The sequence below is a fragment of the Pteronotus mesoamericanus genome, unplaced genomic scaffold, assembly GCF_021234165.1.
Source record: "Pteronotus mesoamericanus isolate MK-2021 breed Mesoamerican mustached bat unplaced genomic scaffold, CSHL_Meso_final contig_90, whole genome shotgun sequence".
NCBI lineage: Eukaryota > Metazoa > Chordata > Mammalia > Chiroptera > Mormoopidae > Pteronotus > Pteronotus mesoamericanus.
In genome coordinates this window covers 22,196,377-22,214,364 of record NW_026555277.1, presented here as the reverse complement: position 1 = coordinate 22,214,364, position 17,988 = coordinate 22,196,377, and the positions used below count along the sequence as shown (strand labels likewise).

At 34.5% G+C, this 17,988-nt stretch overlaps 1 protein-coding gene across 3 annotated transcripts in view; it reads right to left on the bottom strand.

The window, feature by feature from the left end:
* The window catches only part of ORC2 (origin recognition complex subunit 2), a 40,690-nt gene that overhangs the window by 13,142 nt on the left and 9,560 nt on the right, over nucleotides 1-17,988 (bottom strand). For all 3 annotated transcript variants that reach the window (XM_054585852.1, XM_054585851.1, XM_054585850.1), the window contains 7 exons: nucleotides 16,489-16,578; nucleotides 12,005-12,097; nucleotides 11,285-11,316; nucleotides 8,177-8,237; nucleotides 5,527-5,720; nucleotides 4,415-4,513; nucleotides 1,488-1,597 (listed from right to left, as the gene is read on the bottom strand). In XM_054585852.1, the coding sequence (XP_054441827.1) occupies nucleotides 1,488-1,597; nucleotides 4,415-4,513; nucleotides 5,527-5,720; nucleotides 8,177-8,237; nucleotides 11,285-11,316; nucleotides 12,005-12,097; nucleotides 16,489-16,578 (679 nt within the window). The remainder of the gene's footprint in view (nucleotides 1-1,487; nucleotides 1,598-4,414; nucleotides 4,514-5,526; nucleotides 5,721-8,176; nucleotides 8,238-11,284; nucleotides 11,317-12,004; nucleotides 12,098-16,488; nucleotides 16,579-17,988) is intronic.

Below are 17,988 nucleotides of genomic sequence, written 5' to 3'. Positions count from 1 at the left end.
GGATTTGGAGGGTAGTTAGATGTGGAAGGTGAGGGAAAGGAAATATTGAGGAACAACTCAATTTTTGGCCTAGGCAACTTTCCATGAATAGGGTGATGCTCACTGTGCAAGGCAGCAGGGGCGGGTAGGAATGTAAATTTTATGTACACTGAATTATTTATAGGATATCCAGTATTCTGATATCCATGTCTGCTGTTGGGGAGTGAGATCCGAGCTGGGCTGGAGGTACAGTTATGGAAGTTATTCACATACAAAAAGCAGTTGAGGCCAAGAGAATGAGATGATGCAGGAGGCAGCACCCTACGGGTCAAGCTAAAGTTCAACTCCATGTTTGTTTATGGAGGTCAGTCAGAAACAGTGTTTATGTGATGCTCTGTAGCAATGCATGATAGCCTAGAAATAGAAGAACAGAAGAGAGATAACCCCAAGGGTAGAGATTAGCAAGATAGAAGCAGCAGAGAAAAGGAAGCAAGGGAATTCAAAGAGCTAGCAGGTAGTTGACTATAAGGTATAGGCGAGGAAGCAAAGCAAATCAAGTTATTAAATTTGATATACTGGAAGAAGAAAGAATTGATGGATTGGGGAGTGGGAACAGACCAAAGGGCTGCTTTATAAATTTATAATAAACAGACCACAAAGCGTTATTGAGAGAAGCTAAGGTCATAGCAGGGAAGATAATCATTTTCTTATTAGTATAATCCATTGACCTATTGTTGGAAAAACAAAAACAAAAAACCACCGTGTTCAACTGGGGAAAACTGTGGCAATTTTGTATGTTTCTACTGCTTGGTGGACCCACCTTCTTATTAATGAAATTAATAATTAATGAAATTATTAATTTCATTAATAAGGTCCTTTTAAATACAAGTATAAAAGTAATTATAGTTTTAAAAAATTACTGTTTTTTTAATCATTTTCCCAGGTATTTTAATGAAAATTAAAAATTTAATGTGAGATAGCTGAAAAACGATAAAATTGAAAAAATTGTCTAAGAAATAATTTTGAAATAGTAAAATAATTTTCAAAGGACAGATCTCACCAAATTCTAAAGGTCTACAGTATGTACATAGAATGAGATTAAAAGAAAAGAAATGTATTTTCTTTCATTTTAGGAATTTTACTATGAAAAACTGGATTAAAATCTAATTGATACAGTCTGACAAATCAGATTTTAAACACTTTTATGAATAATAACCTATAATTCTAAGAAAGGCTATTTATGTTACCAATGCCTTTCATATCTGCTAAACTTAGAGAAGACAAATTTCTTGAAAACTAGAATATTTAAGAGCCATATAATGACATTTCTACATGTGTATCAAAAAATTGGAAAACACACCTACTTTTTCAAATTTTTATATATAAATAAAAATATTTATCATGTTTCAAAAAGAAAATTAAATGTATTACTTTGATTTTAACACAGACATATATAAATATATATTGTTCTTTATTTTACAAGGGTTTGCAATGATGACAGTACTTACTGTAACTGCAACATCCATTTATGAAATAATTGTTCATATTGTTGATTTAATTGCTTGAGCTCAGCAGAAAAGGAAGGAGAAACCTTGCTCAATAAGTTACGCAAAGTTTCCTTTTAAAAAACAAAAAAGAAGAGAGAGGGAAGAAAATCACTTTCAAACCACATACATCATATCAATCCAAACTAAAAATATTTCCTTAGAGGTGGGGTTTAGAAGAGGCCATTAGTATGGTATTGAGTACATCAACTAAATACACATAGTACTTCAAATATGATTTAAATATTTGTTTTCTTAAAGTTTTTAAATCGTAAGTTTTTTAGTACAAATATGTGATGACAGTAAAGAATTTGATAAGATTTTTTCTGGAACCATTTACGTAATTATAAATTTGAAACATAAGGCTTTAATTTCTAAAAAGATCATTACCATAAGGAGATAATTAAACCTGCCTCTCAGCTTTGACAACAAATCTAGGGTTTTAAAAACCTATGGAATTGAAAATATCTAAAAGCTTAAGGTAACAGTTCAACATTAATTCTCGGAAAACATTGAAGTTTCTTTATAATTTACCTTTATTAGTAGTAAAATAAACTTTCATCACTGCTCCTATTCCAAAAGCTATTCCTAACAAATCCTTTAACTTTGATAAGTATCTCAAAATTTATTAAACAAAAATGTAAATAAAGTGAGGAAAACACATTGCTCTGCACTCAAAGCTTGGAAATTCATGCTGATGAATCAGCTCATTTTTTGAAATAAAAACTCTAGCAAAAAGCTTTAAGTGCATTTTTACCCAGGCACTACCATGTTTTCCTGATTCTACCTTCTAAGTAAAACATTCTTTTAATACTTAAGACTAGAGATGTAATCAACATTCCAGGCACCCGGGACTGCATAGTTTTTATTTAACCACATACTTAAAGAGAAACAGGATATTTTAAAACTGTTGAGTAGTTTAAAAAGTTTTCTCTCATTCCTTCTGAAATGCAGAGCCCTGAAAAATTTCTAGCTCTGGCTCGTGTGGCTCAGTCGATTGAGTCTGGCCTGGGAACCAAAGGGTTGCCGTTTGAGTCCCAGTCAGGGACCGTGCCTGGGATGCAGGCCAGGTCTCCAGCAGGGGCCATGCCCAGGAGGCAACCACACATTGATGTTTCTCTCTCTCTTTCTCTCTCCCTTCCCCTCTCTCTAAAAATAAATAAATAAAATCTTTAAAAAATAAAATAAAATCGTAATCCTTAAAACATTAAAAAAATTTCCAATAGTCACTTATAATGGATTATCAGAGCATATTCACACTTGAGTGTGAATTCTGGAATATTAACTCATCTGTAAATTTTCATTTCAAATGTTAGTATCTGTAGAGAATCGCACTATTTCCCCCCAAACATCCCCCCTCTCCATATCCATTCCCTTTAGTGGGAAGTGACTGCAGTCCTTCTCACTGAAGAAGTGGAGTCTAGTGGCCTGCTATTTGACCTTGCATTTCACTCATGTGATTTCCTATGGTCACTAGAATTAGGCAGAAGTGATACTGAGCCAGTCTGACACCGAAGCTTTAAGAGGTCTTGTTTTTCCACTTCTCTTACTTCTCTAACATTATCATGAGGAGAACATGCCTCAGCTAGCCTGCTAGTCCAAGGAGGAAGATAAAAATATATGGAGCAAATCCTAGATTACCCAACCCCCAGCTGACCCACCAAACATGAGAAATAAATGCTTACTGACACATGCTACTGAGACTGCATTGGTTAGCTATGTCCACCATCACTGAAAGGCCTTCCCTTTCCTCGTTGGTTACAGGTGTTTCTTTCACTCTCCTAGAGGTCTTTAGCCTCTAGGTCCCACATAGCCCTACTTTGACTCTAGGCCCATTTATCCTTCCCCTGTGTTACTTACCTTATATACAGGGTGGACAAAAGTAGGTTTACAGTTGTATGTAAAATAGTTTACTCTTGTATTATTTTTTATTAATTATTATATTATGAGCAACTTTTGCCCACATACTTTTGCCCTCCCCTGCATAAAAACGTATACACTAAGTAGATATTAGTGCCATCACTTCCTTGGAACAATTTGGCTTCTTGCTACATGTTTTTGGCTACTCTCTGACCTAAGTCTCCATACCAATAAGCCAGATGACAAAACAAAAACAAAAACAACCACACAGCACCATGTCATCCAAGTCAGACACTTACCCTATATTTTCCTCTTTTCTATAGATTGAAAACTCTCGTCAAAACTCCATACACCTTAGAAAACTGCACTAAAATCTAGCTTGCAGAGAATAATAAATCTTAATACTTTGAGCCAATAATAATTTCTTTATTCTTAGATTATCAACCCCACTTTGAAAGATTTTTCTCTCTTGAACAGTTCTGTCTCCTCAGTGAGCTATTAGTCAAAACCTCAACAATTGTAGCTATACGGTATTTCCTATAAAATGAGAAGTGGAACCATTAGTATATAGTATATAGTAACCTGTTACATTACTGCACTGAGCATGGTTTCCATAATATCAAGAAGCAAAATACTCTCTTGCTTTTTGCTAGGTTTGTAACTTAGAGTCAGGTCAGTTATTTTATGATCAGTGTGAAGTTCAATAAATATGTGGGTTAAATGAATAACAGGGATTAATGGTACATGGATATCAAATAAACTATGACCCTGATCATTATTATAGATCCTAAAGAAATAATACGAGAAGAAAAATGTATAATTATAGTATGCCAAATAGAATTCTAATCCAGTGAGTCATTCAGTATTAATATAATAAAACATGCAAATTATATCACATTAATTTGTGTTTCATTTGATCAGGATGATAATTCTGCTTCTGTACACTTTACTCTTTATATTTGCTACTTATGCAGTACAATTTTCAGCTTGCAATAAGAAAAATCTAAGAAGTAATACTCCTTGCAACCTACCTGATCCAGTTTAGTTCTTTTTAGTTTCTGCAGTGTTCTATCAGAGGTTAAAACTTTTGAACTGCTGTGAGCTTCAAAATATTCTTCTACTAAGTCAGTCTGAAAATGCAAAGTCAGTTTTTAATTTCAGATCCTACTTTCATTTCGAAACCAGACAGTAATATTAGTGTAAAATAGGCTATGTGAAATGCTTTATTTGGTAGTCACTATTTTCTACTTAAAGCAGTAACATAGATTTTGGACTAAACACATTGAAGTGTAGTGATAAAACTGAGTAACTCTTAGGACCATAAAAGTTAGAGAAATGACTAGATTGAAGCAGTCTGTTCCCCAAAACAATCCTTAAATCCCAACATTTAATTTCCATTTAGACTTAAAAAAAGGGAGTTTTACAGATCAGAATCTTTATCTTGCCTCACAGTCTAAGCAAATCCTTTAATATTAGTACAGTTGAAGTACTGTGAAAATGAGGAAGATATCAACAGCAAGGTAAAAAAATAAATACTTGCTTACTATTAATCCAGTAAAATGGTTTATACTTTTTCCACTGATTTGGGGCAGGGCTAACCTCCACAGTGGTTAGGAAGGGATGAGAAGCCATTCAAGTAGCATGCTTCCTATACTGCTCTGAATCTTTTCACAGAACACCAGGAAAATTAACCTTTCTCCATCATGCTGTCTCAGGTGTTATTCCAAATAACTCAGCATAAGCTGTATGGCTCCATAGCCACATTATTTATTAGTTACACTGACTTGAATACATCAACAATGTTACAAAAATAAAACTATATAAGAAGGTATATGAGAAGTCTTGCCCACAATTATCCAATCAATATATTTTAAATTAAAATCTCATTTTTATACAACTGAATTGAAATATCACCATCAGCATATACTATGGTACTATGACATTAATAGAGATACAGACAGCCAAGACAGAAAGTCCAGAAATAAACATACATGGGAATTAATGTGAGAAGCTGACAAAATGTAGAAAAGTGAAGAAAAACAATTATGCTGATTCCTCCATTTAGATCTGTTCTCTTAGGGTAGCCTATCTTTGAGATACTACACAATTTTTCTTAAAAGTTTAAGTCTCTCTCTTCACTTACTGTTTTATCTCTTTTCATTTTCTTAGAAGGCGTTTCCTTGCAAACAGGAGCTGAAACTACTCTATTCTGAGCTTGAATCTTTGGGCTCAACATGACTTTATTACTGTCCTCTTCATCTTCTTGTGCAACCCCTTCATCATCCTCCGAGTTGGAAGCGGAATATTCACTTTCACTCTCAGAATGAGAACTTGGGACTGTGGTAGGAAAAACAATTGGGAAAAATTCGACAGTTTGACAAGAGGGGCATTGTAAGGTAATAAGAAGAATGTGAGCTTCAGTGTAAGAGCATTTGACTTCCAGTTTTGTCATTATTTACAGAAGATTTCACCAGAGCTAGTTATGTAGGTTTTCAGAGCATTCGTTTCCTCAATTATCAAATGAGGCCAATAGTGCCTAATTAATAAACTATTGTGCAGATTACAGTAAAATGCAGGTGAAGCTACTAACAATGCCTGATACATAGAAACTGTCAATCATACCTAATACCTCTTCCCTTCTTCCTTGCTAATAGATCCAATTTTGTAAAATGTGACAATGTGTTCCATCCAAAGGGATAAATAATCACAGTCCTTTCCTTTGCCAGACACTTGCCTTCTCAACCTCCTTTGTAACTAGGGTTGGCTATGCAACCCTTTGACCAGTGAAACTTGAGGGGAAATTTGCTGAAAGCCTCTGAGATTTTCCTTGCTTACGAGAGGAAAGCCCCTTGTTTATATCCATAGCTTAAAACTAAGGAAGCCATTCTGCAACATGTAGTATCAAACCTAACGATGAAAAATGCTGGTGGCAAAGCAAAAAGATAGGAAGAACCTGGGTCCTCACAACACTATTGAGTCACTATATCATGGAACTGCTACCCCTAGATCTCTTATGTCAGATACTTAAATATCTACGGTGTAAGGTGCCTACTGAAGATGTCACCTTAACTGACACAGCGTTCAGTAACTGGTAGTTACCCTTGTAAGTGCTACTAATACACACAGCACACTCTGTCCCAGGAGTGATACAACCCCATTTTTAAACAGACCACAGTTGCCTCCATCATCCCCCAGATAAAACTAGTTTTGCACTCATCAAGTAAGGATAAAACGAGGTTTCACATTCAACAAAGTATAAAACTGTTACAAAAAGTTAACTTCCAAAATATGAATAACTTTAACCAAATCAGTATATTTATTCTGAACAACAGACATATTTCAGAATATCCAGAAGTCAGCATGTAACTGATATTAAACATAAAACAGATTATTAAAAGATGAGGAATAAAGGTTTGATTCTGTGGGCATATTATAGCTCAGCACATTCTAATTTGCAAAGACTGCTGCCCATGGTAGACACATGGGTTAGAAGTGATAGGAGCTACCAGAAAATATCTCTACATTATTTACATCATATACACAACATACATCTAAGTATATGTATTTGGTGGTGACTGAGATAGAAGAGGAAGTTCATCTTCTCTCTGAAAAGGATTCTTAACTGGGATAAGGAGAAAACATAAGACATGAGATACATCTGACATTAAATAATAACAATCATAGTTACACATACCATCTTTCACTGCTTCAGATATACCATCATTTAGTATTGCCATTTTTATGTTGATTAAAAATGTAGCCTGGCTGGTGTGGCTCAGTGGATTGAGTGCCAGCCTGCGATCCAAAGGGTTGCCTTTTGATTCTGTCAGGGCACATGCCTGGGTTGCAGGCCAGGTCCCCGGTAGGGGGTGCACAAGAGGCAACCACACATTGATGTTTCCCTCCCTTTCTCTTTGCCTTGCCCTCTCTCTAAAAATAAATAAATAAAATCTTTAAAAAAAAAAAATGTAGTAGTATTAGCATATCTATGAAATCTATATTTTGAGAAAAGGCTACTGCATAAATGTGATGTTAGTTAATGTTATTGTCAAGAAGTCAGCCCCAAAGGGGAAGTTGATATCTTTCTGAAATATTAAAGTAAACAAATCACTTGCCCAAAGTTAAATATTTAAAAATCAAAAACTACCTTTAATTTTCTAGAAGGTAGGACCCATGTCTGTTACTTGGCTGTGGAAAGCATTCCATACAACTACGAATATTTAACACTATTTCATTATAAAATTTCTAAAAAATCAATAGAAGTACTTCCAAAGCTGTCTCAAAACAAATAAACTAAAAGTCTTGTTATTTTACTGGAGAAACATTTTAACTAACCTCAGTACCCACTGATTATTATGTGAAAGATACAATGCTGAAAGCACTGGAGTAAAAATATGAGGTATAGCCGTTGCCCTTAAGGAATCTACAGTTTAATTAAGAATATGAACATATCCTGTCTTTCATGAAAAGAAATAGCAATAAGTAGTTATAAGAATAAAAGATAATAATAGCTATCACTTGTTAAGCACATATCAAAGTTAAGCACTACACTAAGCACTTTTGACATCTTTTATTTCAATTAATCTCAAAACAGCTCTGGGGCTGGTACCATTATTATCCCTATTTTGCAAATAGAAAAAAAACTGAGGAATAAAGAGGTCTCTAATAAGTGGCTGGCCAAGCCACTTATAAAAACCAAGCAGTCTAAGACTAGAACCTGTATACTTAACCACTACTGCCTTTGTTTAGACGCTTCTTTTGATAAAAACTCAATGTAAAAAGAAATACATTACCTATTAATCTTTTCCTTAGACCACGAGGTGCTGTTGACAGAAATTCACTTTTATCACTGTTCTGTTTAAAAATAAGAAAAGCAATACAGTTTAGTTAAAAAATAATGATGACATGGAAATTAATGAAGGATCTGAGTGAAAGAGGCTAGAAAAGAAGAAAAATATTTTGTTTTCAACAGAGTACATTAGAACTAGTTCCCAGAACTAGAAAACAATGACAAAATGGTTGGGAAAAAACAATAAAAATGATACAGCAAATTCCAAAGGATCCCTAGAGTGATTCTGAAAATTGTATTCCAGACATCTGTAAAGTATGTATGTAGTTTTATCATTATGTAAACAAAAACACATAATCAGCATTTATGTGTATATCAGCATTGGGAACCACTTTTTAACCATTAGGTTAGCAGAATATTTTTTTTAATGTATTAATGTCCATTACTGAGGAATAAACAAGGAAATGGGCACTTCTATGCACATGGCAGTGAGCCTTAGGGTGGAAATTTACTGGTGTTAAAGTATCATGTTCTGTGAGGAGGAAAACAGAGATTCATACTGTTTGTTTTTGTATTTTTAATTTTTTAAACATTTTACAAAAGTATAAAGTATTTCTTTCCTCAGAAAATGTAACACTTTAACAGCATTACAATTCTAGCACGTTAAAATGTCCACTATTGTTTACATATTAATTTATAATGGTACTGATAAAAGATAAAGTATCTTTATTTTGGGACAATACAAAAATAGAACAAAAAATTTAAGTCTTCTGTCTTGTGTTAGGTTGTTGGTGCTAGTTACAAATGTTAATAAATTTTTATTTGGGATATCAATAATGTACTATAGCCCTGGACGGGTAGCTTAGTTCGTTAGAGCATTGTCCCAATACGCCAAGGTTAGGGGTTCAATCCCTGGTCAGGGCACATACAATAATCAAGCAAGGAATGCACAAATAAGTAAAGGAACAAATCTATCTCTCGCTCCCTTTCTTTCTCCAAAAAAAAAAAATCAATAAATAAAAATTAATAATAATAATACTATAATAATTGAGCTGGTCCCAATAGATTTATGCAGTATATTATGGTATGTTTCAAACTTTTTTGGTCTCCACCCTGACTGGGGTGGCTCAGTGGGTTGGGCATTGTCCTGCAAACCGAAAGGTCACCAGTTTGATTCCCGGTCAGGGCACACACATGCCTGGGTCTCAGGCCAGGTCCCTGGCTGGCAGTGTGCGAGAGGCAGCTGATTGATGTTTCTCTCCCTGTCTCTCCCTCCCTTCCCGGCTCTCTAAAAATAAATAAAATCTTTAAAAAAAAAAAACTTTGACTTAGATTCTCAATAATTTTTTTTACATTTTGCCATACTGATCCAGTATACACGTGCATATATAACTAAGATAAATTATAATACTTAACAAAACAGAAAAATTCTATTTTATTCTATTTCATTTTTTAAACTGTACATCATGTCTTACTAAATTTTAAAATCAAGAGCTGAGTCAACCTCCATCCACATACTTTAATTATCAGGTCTGAAAAATACCTGTGTCAAAATAACCATTTCCTACCAGTTTGTTCATTTGGGCAACCTGTTCTCCCATCAGGACAATAGATGACACACCAGGGTAAAAGATCAAAGGGTACTGATCAAAGAGTAGTTTATTTATTAAGACTTAGTTCAAGACTCCTTCCTCACTGTGTCCACCAATCCTAAAATATAATGACATGAATTTTATCTAATACAGATCAGATCCCCATTTTGACAGATGTGCCTTAAACCCCTTGATTCCAGATCTCTGCAAGACTCACACATATTTGCTCCTGAACTCCCCCAGCTAAGACAGTGCCCTAAGACCCTGTCATAGTGATGCTGTCTCTTATTGTGGTAGGTATAGTAGTTTGATTAACAGCTTTTCTGATGGTCCCTTGGGGAACTGGCATGATCCACTAACGTGTTATGATCCACAACTTAAAAAAAAAAAAAAAATCTAAATTATTGATTGGATTATAGAAATGAGTCTTATTCTTTTGCAGTGATAACATATATAAGATATAATACAGGAAAGACGCATTTTTAAAGACAAAGGAGGCAGTGATGGGTCTAATCTCACGCCTGGACTGCCTAAACAGGACATTCTTGCACAGGCCGTAACCATGGCCCTGAATATTCATTCATGTTCTTTTCTTTTTTTCTTTTAATTCTCACCCAAGGAACATGCTTATTGACTCTAGAGGGAGGGAAAGGCAGGGAGAAAGAGGGAGAGAAACATCGATGTGAAAAAGAAACAGCAATTGGTTTCCTCAAGTGCGTGCCTCTACCAAGGACCCAACTCCCAACCCAGGCATGTGCCCTGACCACTGTCAAACCCACAGCCTTTCGGTTTACAGACCAACACTGCAACCAAGTGAGCCACACCAGCCAGGGCTGAATATTCACATTCTTATAAAAGGTGTGAATTTAGCCTGTACACGAGTCCAGGCATGTCTAAATCTATAGCCTCCTGGACCTGACACACTCCCCACTCACATACTCATCATCATGGATTTGTCCTTGCCCGCCTGGGCTTGCCCGCATTCAGGCAGGGCCACTTGACAGGGCACAGTGAAAAAACAAAACCACAACAGCACCAAGGGAAGAATAAAAATTGTCAATTCTTTTCATCTACCCTACTATGAATTTACCAAAGCCAACTTAGTTTTCAAATGTAAATCCTAAAAAGGAAGACTAATGGACTTAATGGACCTTGGGACCAATCCCAAGAAACAACAGAGTATTTCATATAAAAGCAACCAAAACAAAACAAAACCATGAAATTTCGAGGCCAGGTCTACTAAGTTGTAAATATCCAGGGATAGTTCTGACACAAAAGAGGCATGACAGTAGGGTTCAAAAAACCTGGTTTCATTTTCCAGCTTCCCTCCCTCCTAGCTAGGTGAACTCAGACAAGTCGTTTCACTTCTCTGAACCTCAGATTTATAAGTCAGGTATTTAATTGGCAAATGCCTGTAAGTTATAAAGCACTATATAAATAAAAAGATGAAATCAGTATTTTTCATAATGTCTTACTTTATAACACTAAGGTTTTTGCTTGTTTTTCAGCCAATTGCTTACCTTTGACTGAACTTCATCTGAAGTTGAGTGCCCTACAGAATGAAATGAAAAGCCATTACCTACTATGAATACTTCACTTTTCATCACAATCCAGTTTCATTAAAAGCAAAGTTGCAGTTTCTACCCAGAAGCCACAACATATTATTAAATTTTCAATTAATTGTATCTCCTCTACAGGCTGAATTGTCGCTATTAATTACATGTTTACTCCCATTAGTGATAGCAATGTCCTGAATTTCTATAGCATTCATTAAAAAAAAAAAAAAGAAAAAGCCCTTTTTATTGTTCTTTATTTAAAAGTCCACTGTTCAACCTAGCTGGAATGGGTCACTCAAAAACAATTGCTCCACAATTCTCCACAAATTATAAGACTTTCAAACCCCCAAAGCATTATTTCAGATATTATTTCCTAGAGCAAATCTTCCATGAACATTTGGCTAACCTCAAGCAATGACAACAGGAATTTAAGCCTCTTTCTAGTTGGCCAACTTCACAATCTGCACAACTTCAACCAGCACAGATATTTATTGATAAAGAAATATCAGTATACTAAGGCACACAGTTTCAGGTATTAACTGCATTTTGTTGAATGAATTTTCAGAATAGAAAGTAAAAGATATAAAAATGTACTTATGACAAGTAAAAAAAAAAGTAACATACTACTGTATAACTTGAAGCAACTATAAAAACCCTCTTGAAAGAACTGAGGTAAAATCTTACCCTTGCTACACTGAGGAATGTTTATCATAATTTCAGGATCATTCTTCAAACTGAATGGCACATTTTTTCTTGGTGTTTTTGCTAGCTCTGAAGCTGTGAACAGAAGAAATATATAAAATACATTTCAATGGACAATAATGGATGAAGAGGGGAAATAGCCTTATTTCACTTACATAAATTCTTAAAAAGAAAAAAAAAAAGACACCTGTCTGCTACTATCACCTCTATAGTTGAATTTGTGTAAATTCAAGCCACTTTACTGACTCAAACTCTTCCTAACCCATTTTACACATTTTTATCTTCCAATCTTGAAACTGACCCAAGATACTCATGAGAGGCCCCATAAGGCACTGGCTTCTTTTTTTCTTAAAAAAGGTGTGAATTTCTCTTAGTCCTCTGTATCACTCTCTTAGAGTTTTTTCAGTCTTTGAAATTACTCTTCCATTTTGGTTCAATTAACATTATCCTGGTCCCCTGGCTCCTGTTGGTAGTTATTCCATCTCTTTCACTACCCACATTCTCCCCAGCAGTCTTACCTGTAGGTTTGCCCAGAACTCAGGCCCTGGCTTTCTCATTACACTTGAACAATATATTGATATCGCGTTTGGACAAAAAGCTGCTGATCCACAGGATACAAAAAAACTTCACATCAACAAAAAGCCCCGAGGTACAAATTAACTTAGCAGGGATTATTTTGGTTTTATATTAAAACTTAAAATTATCTTTTCATGACTATTTTTCTTTCAGGCATGATGACGGAAATTCACAACGTAATATTTGTTTCCTGCAGCACATACTAACATGACACATACCATTATGGTTATGTGCATGTTGATGATCTACTTGAAGAACTTCTACTTGATTACTTCTCTGGAGTTCCACTCTTTTCACTATTAGTTCTCCTCTTTCTCCAATGTTCTTTATCCTGCTTCATGTCCTAAGGCTTCATTTTGGTCTTGGTGTCTATCTGATCCTCCCTCTAATAATTACATTAGCATTTCTTCTCTGGTTTCTCAGAGATCCTATTCAGAATTCGGTCATTTTTACAGATCAAAAAACTTTTTAATTTCCTAATGTAGATAAGAAACATCAGTTAATGTAAATTACTGTATATACAATTTTAGGTTCAAAATTAGTGATGTATTTAATATTATACCTCTCAGAAAAACTCAATTTTGCAACTGACTAAATCATTATTTTCAGAAACAGGTCTTATAATTACTTCTTATATGTTCCTATCCAGTGTCAACACCTAACAAGGGTGCTTTTCACTTGATCTTGAACATTTACATGATCATTGGCTAAAATGACTCCATAAAAATATACCAGTTAAGAAATATGTTGCCCTGGCCAGGTAGTTCAGTTGGTTGGAGCATCATCCTGTACACCAAAAGGTTAATAGGTTTGACCCCCAGTTGGGCATGTACGGGAGGCAACCAATCCATGCTTCTCTCTCACATCAATGTTTCTCTCCTTCTCTTTCTCCCATCCTGTGCCCTTTCTAAAAATAAATTTTAAAAATCTTTTTTTAAAAAGAAATATATGTTGGTGCTTTATAATTATAGACTATAAGCCTTCTTACCAGGTAGTAATTATTATTGTATTGCTATTGACTTTTAGTATTCCCAAACCTTCAAATGCTTATGGACCACCTTAATTTTCGAAGTACTTTCACATGTTATTTTCTTTCCTCAAAGCTTTAAAAAATAACCCCTCATACCACAGGATCCAAATTTAGGGCCATCTGAATTTTTTAAGAGAATTAAATTGATAGTTTAATGTTAATGTTATATATAGTAATTTATTATAGTCTAACTCTGAAAATCAGTAATTCATGTGTAATTGGTATAGTGATAATCTGGGTAAGAAAATGTTAGAACAGCCCATTCCCAACAATTTATATAAATAGTTTTCTATAACAGAAACTATTTTTCTATATATAGTATAAAATTCTTAGGTAATAAATTCAGAATATGCCTGTGTGACTCAGGTTACTTACTTACTTAACAAAAACTTGTTAAGAACCTATGTGAAATATTGTGGGAAGAACAGGAAAATGGGGTTCCTACTATGAGAAACTTTTAATCAAGCTGAGAAGAGAAAACATCTGAGCATGGAAAAACAAAAGCTAATGACTTTATGAAATAAATGAGTTTAATGAAATAAAGAAAAATCTACAGGGGGCCAACAGTGGAGGGGATGATACCAAGAATCAGATCAATGATTTGGAACATAAGGAAGAAAAAAGCATTCAATCAGAACAGCAAGAAGAAAAAATTTTTTAAAAAATGAGAATACGCTAAGGAGGCTCTGGAACATCTTCAAACATATGAACATCCAAATTATAGGGGTGCCAGAGGGAGAAGAGGAAGAACAAGAAATTGAAAACTTATTCAAATAAATAATAAAAGAAAACTTCCTTAATTTGGTGAAGGAAATAGACATACAAGTCCAGGAAGCACAAAGAGTCCCAAACAAGATGGGCCCAAATAGGACCACACCAAGACATATCATAATTAAAATGCCAAAGTTTAAAGAAAAAGATAATCTTAAAAGCAGCAAGAGAAGAGAGTTACCTATAAAGGAGTTCCTGTAAGACTATCAGCTGATTTCTCAAAAGAAAACTGCAGTCTAGAAGGGACAGGCAAGAAATATTCCAAGTGATGAAAAGCAAGGACCTACAAACTAGATTACTCTATCCAGCAAAGCTATCACTTAGAATGGAAGGGCTTTTCAGACAAGGTAAAACGAACGGAGTTCTTCATCACCAAGTCACCATTATATGAAAAGTTAAAGGAACCTATTCAAAAAAAAGAACAACATCAAAACTATGAATGTTAAAACAGCAATAAATGCCCAACTATCATCAATTGAATCTAAAAATCAGAGTAAGCAAACAAGCAGAACAGAAACACAATCATAGATATGGAAATCATTTGGAGTGTTATCAGTTGGTAGGGGAGAGAGAGTGGGGGAAAAGGTGCAGGGAGTAAGAAGTACAAATTGGTAGGTACGAAGAGACAGGGGATGTTAAGAACAGTATAGGAAATGTAACAGCCAAAGAACTTATATGCATGACCCAAGAACATGAACTAAGCGGGGAGGGGATTATTGGAGAGAATGGGGGTACTGGGTAGAGGGTGGCAAAGGAGGAAAAAATTGGAACACCCGTAAGAGCATAATTAATAAAATATATTTAAAAGTAAAAAATTAAAATTAAAAAACAGCATAGATCTTACAGACTGAGAGGCAGTTCCTTACTTGGGGATTAGTTTTAACACTACATGGTTGAAGACACATCTCAGCCAAGGGCTTTCTCTACAGCTGGTGAAGAAGTGAACAACGCTGGAGACTAAAGAGACCAATACAGTCAATGTACTTTGACAAATGTCAGCAGCTGTCAGGGAAGAGTTCATATTTAGAATGGTTAGTTGACACGAGATTGGTTCTATAATAATAATTTGTTTACTCTGCAAAAGAAAAGACTGAACACATTAAATCTTAATGTGAGTTCAAAGGCCTGGACACATAACACACAAAAACTAATTACAAGTAGGTTTAAATTTTTCAGCAAAGATAATAATTTGAATAGCTACATCAACTTTGAGAAAGAAGAACAAAGTAGGAGGGATCACAATACCTGATATCAAATTATATTACAAGGCCACTGTAATGAAAACAATATTGTACTGGCATAAAAACAGACACATAGACCAATGGAAGAAAACAAAGAGCCCAGAAATAAACTGAAGTCTCTATGGTTAATAAATATTCAAAAAGGGGGCAGAAGAATAAAATGGAGTAAAATAGCCTCTTCAACAAATGGTGTTGGGAGATCTGGACGGCTACATGTAAAAAAATGAAACTTGACCACCAACTTTACCCCATACACAAAAATAAACTCAAAATGGATAAAAGACTTAAATATAAGTCATGACACCATAAAAGTCCTAAGGAGAACATAGGAAGGAATATCTCAGACATTCCACGCAGCAGTATGTTCACCTATATGTCCCCTAGAGCAAGGGACATAAAGGAAAGAATAAACAAAGGGGACTTCATCAAATTAAAAAGCTTCTGCACGGCTAACGAAAACATCAGCAAAATGAAAAGGGAACCAATCGTATGGGAAAATGTATTTGGCAACAATACCTCTGACAGAATATATAAAGAACTGACACTACTCCAATCCAGGAGACAAACAATCCAATTAAAAAATGATCAAAGGACCTGATCAGATACTTCTCCAAGGAGGACATAAAGAGGGCCCAGAGACACATGAAAGGATGCTCAGCATCACTAGCCATCAGAGATGCAAATTAAAACCACAATGAGATTAAAAAACAAAAACAAAACTAATAACTTTAAGTATGCATGATAATATAAAATGGCATCCATCATTCTTCCAGGGAGTGCAATGGGGAATGTGGTTAAAAACATCTTTAGGTGAACAGCAAATACAGAAATTGGAAAAATCAACATACCTAATTTGGCCATCTTTTCAGGGTGTTTTCTACTCTGAAAAGAATAAACTTTATTCCCACCAATGGTAGCAGAGCCATTTTTCAAAGATTCTGAAAGAGAAAATGCATTTAGGAAAAAAAATGGACTTTAATTAACAGGAAAAAAATATAAAATGTTAACTAAAAACAAGATTTGTACACATCACTGTCTTACAAAGGTTTAACAATACATATTTATACATAAAATATTTTAAGATACACAACAGACTATGATAATGTTTTTATAAATTTTAAAACACACAAAAAATTTATTCACAAATACACATAAATATATACACACAAAATCTGATTTAAAAAGCCCACTAAAAAAGCCCTCCAGACTAGAGGGCTATGTATTCAATTCATGATAGTAGCTGCCCCTGTGGAGGGAGCACAGAAGTGACTTTATTGGTTATGTTTACTTCGTGAAGCAAAGATGCAAAGTACAATTGCTAACTGTGGTTAAGATTTAAACATAGTTGTTACATGGTAAAAGCTCTTACTCTCAAAACCCTGAATTAGCTTCATTTTTCAATCTTCCGTTTAAATAACAACTGCTACCTACAACATACTGGACACTCATGCTACCTACAACATATTGAACACTCATGGCTAGTCGCTTACTCTTCAGAACAGCAATCCTCAAAGCATGATCTAAAGGTTTTTGATGTCCCTCAGGCCAAAACTATCTCATAATAACATAGACATTATTTGACTTTTAGATTCTCAGTCAACAGTGTATAGTGAGGTATTCCAGAAACTACAAGATGGGAGATGATATCACCACCCTATTGGCTACTGGAATGTGTGGAAGCAGATAGGAAAATCTAGCTGTCTTCTATTAAGCCAGACATTAAGGAGTTTTGCAAAAATGTAAAACAATGCCCTCTGCACTAATTTTTTTTGAAATAAATTATTTTTATGATTTCCTGATTCTGATATTTTGATTTGATTGACTGATATTTCAGTTTGATTGACTAACAACAGTTCCAATCACACTGGCCAAAAGGGCTTTACATTATATGTACTTATGTATATATAAAACATTTACATAAGTTTTGTTACTCAAAATACACAATACAAAAAAAACTATGAATACATAATTCACAGAAGAAATTGAAGTGGCTAATAAATATAAGAAAAAAATAAGAAAAAATTGAGGGACCTCAATACTAGCTAACATAATCCTCCCGAAAGTAATTTGGCAATACTTGTGCCTCACAAGGTTCATACACTTTAACAATTAATTCCACTTCTAGGAGTCTCTTATGGAAAAAATGGGAGATTTAAACAAAAACTTATGTCCAAGGGTAATGACTACTACATTGGTTACAATAATAAAAAGTTAAAAACAACCCAAAAACCTAATATAGAATAGTATATACTAATTATAGATTAAAATGCAGTATTATATAGTTATTAAACTTCTTTTTATCCAGAGTATAATCATTAAGAATTTAACAATATGTGGAAAATAGTATG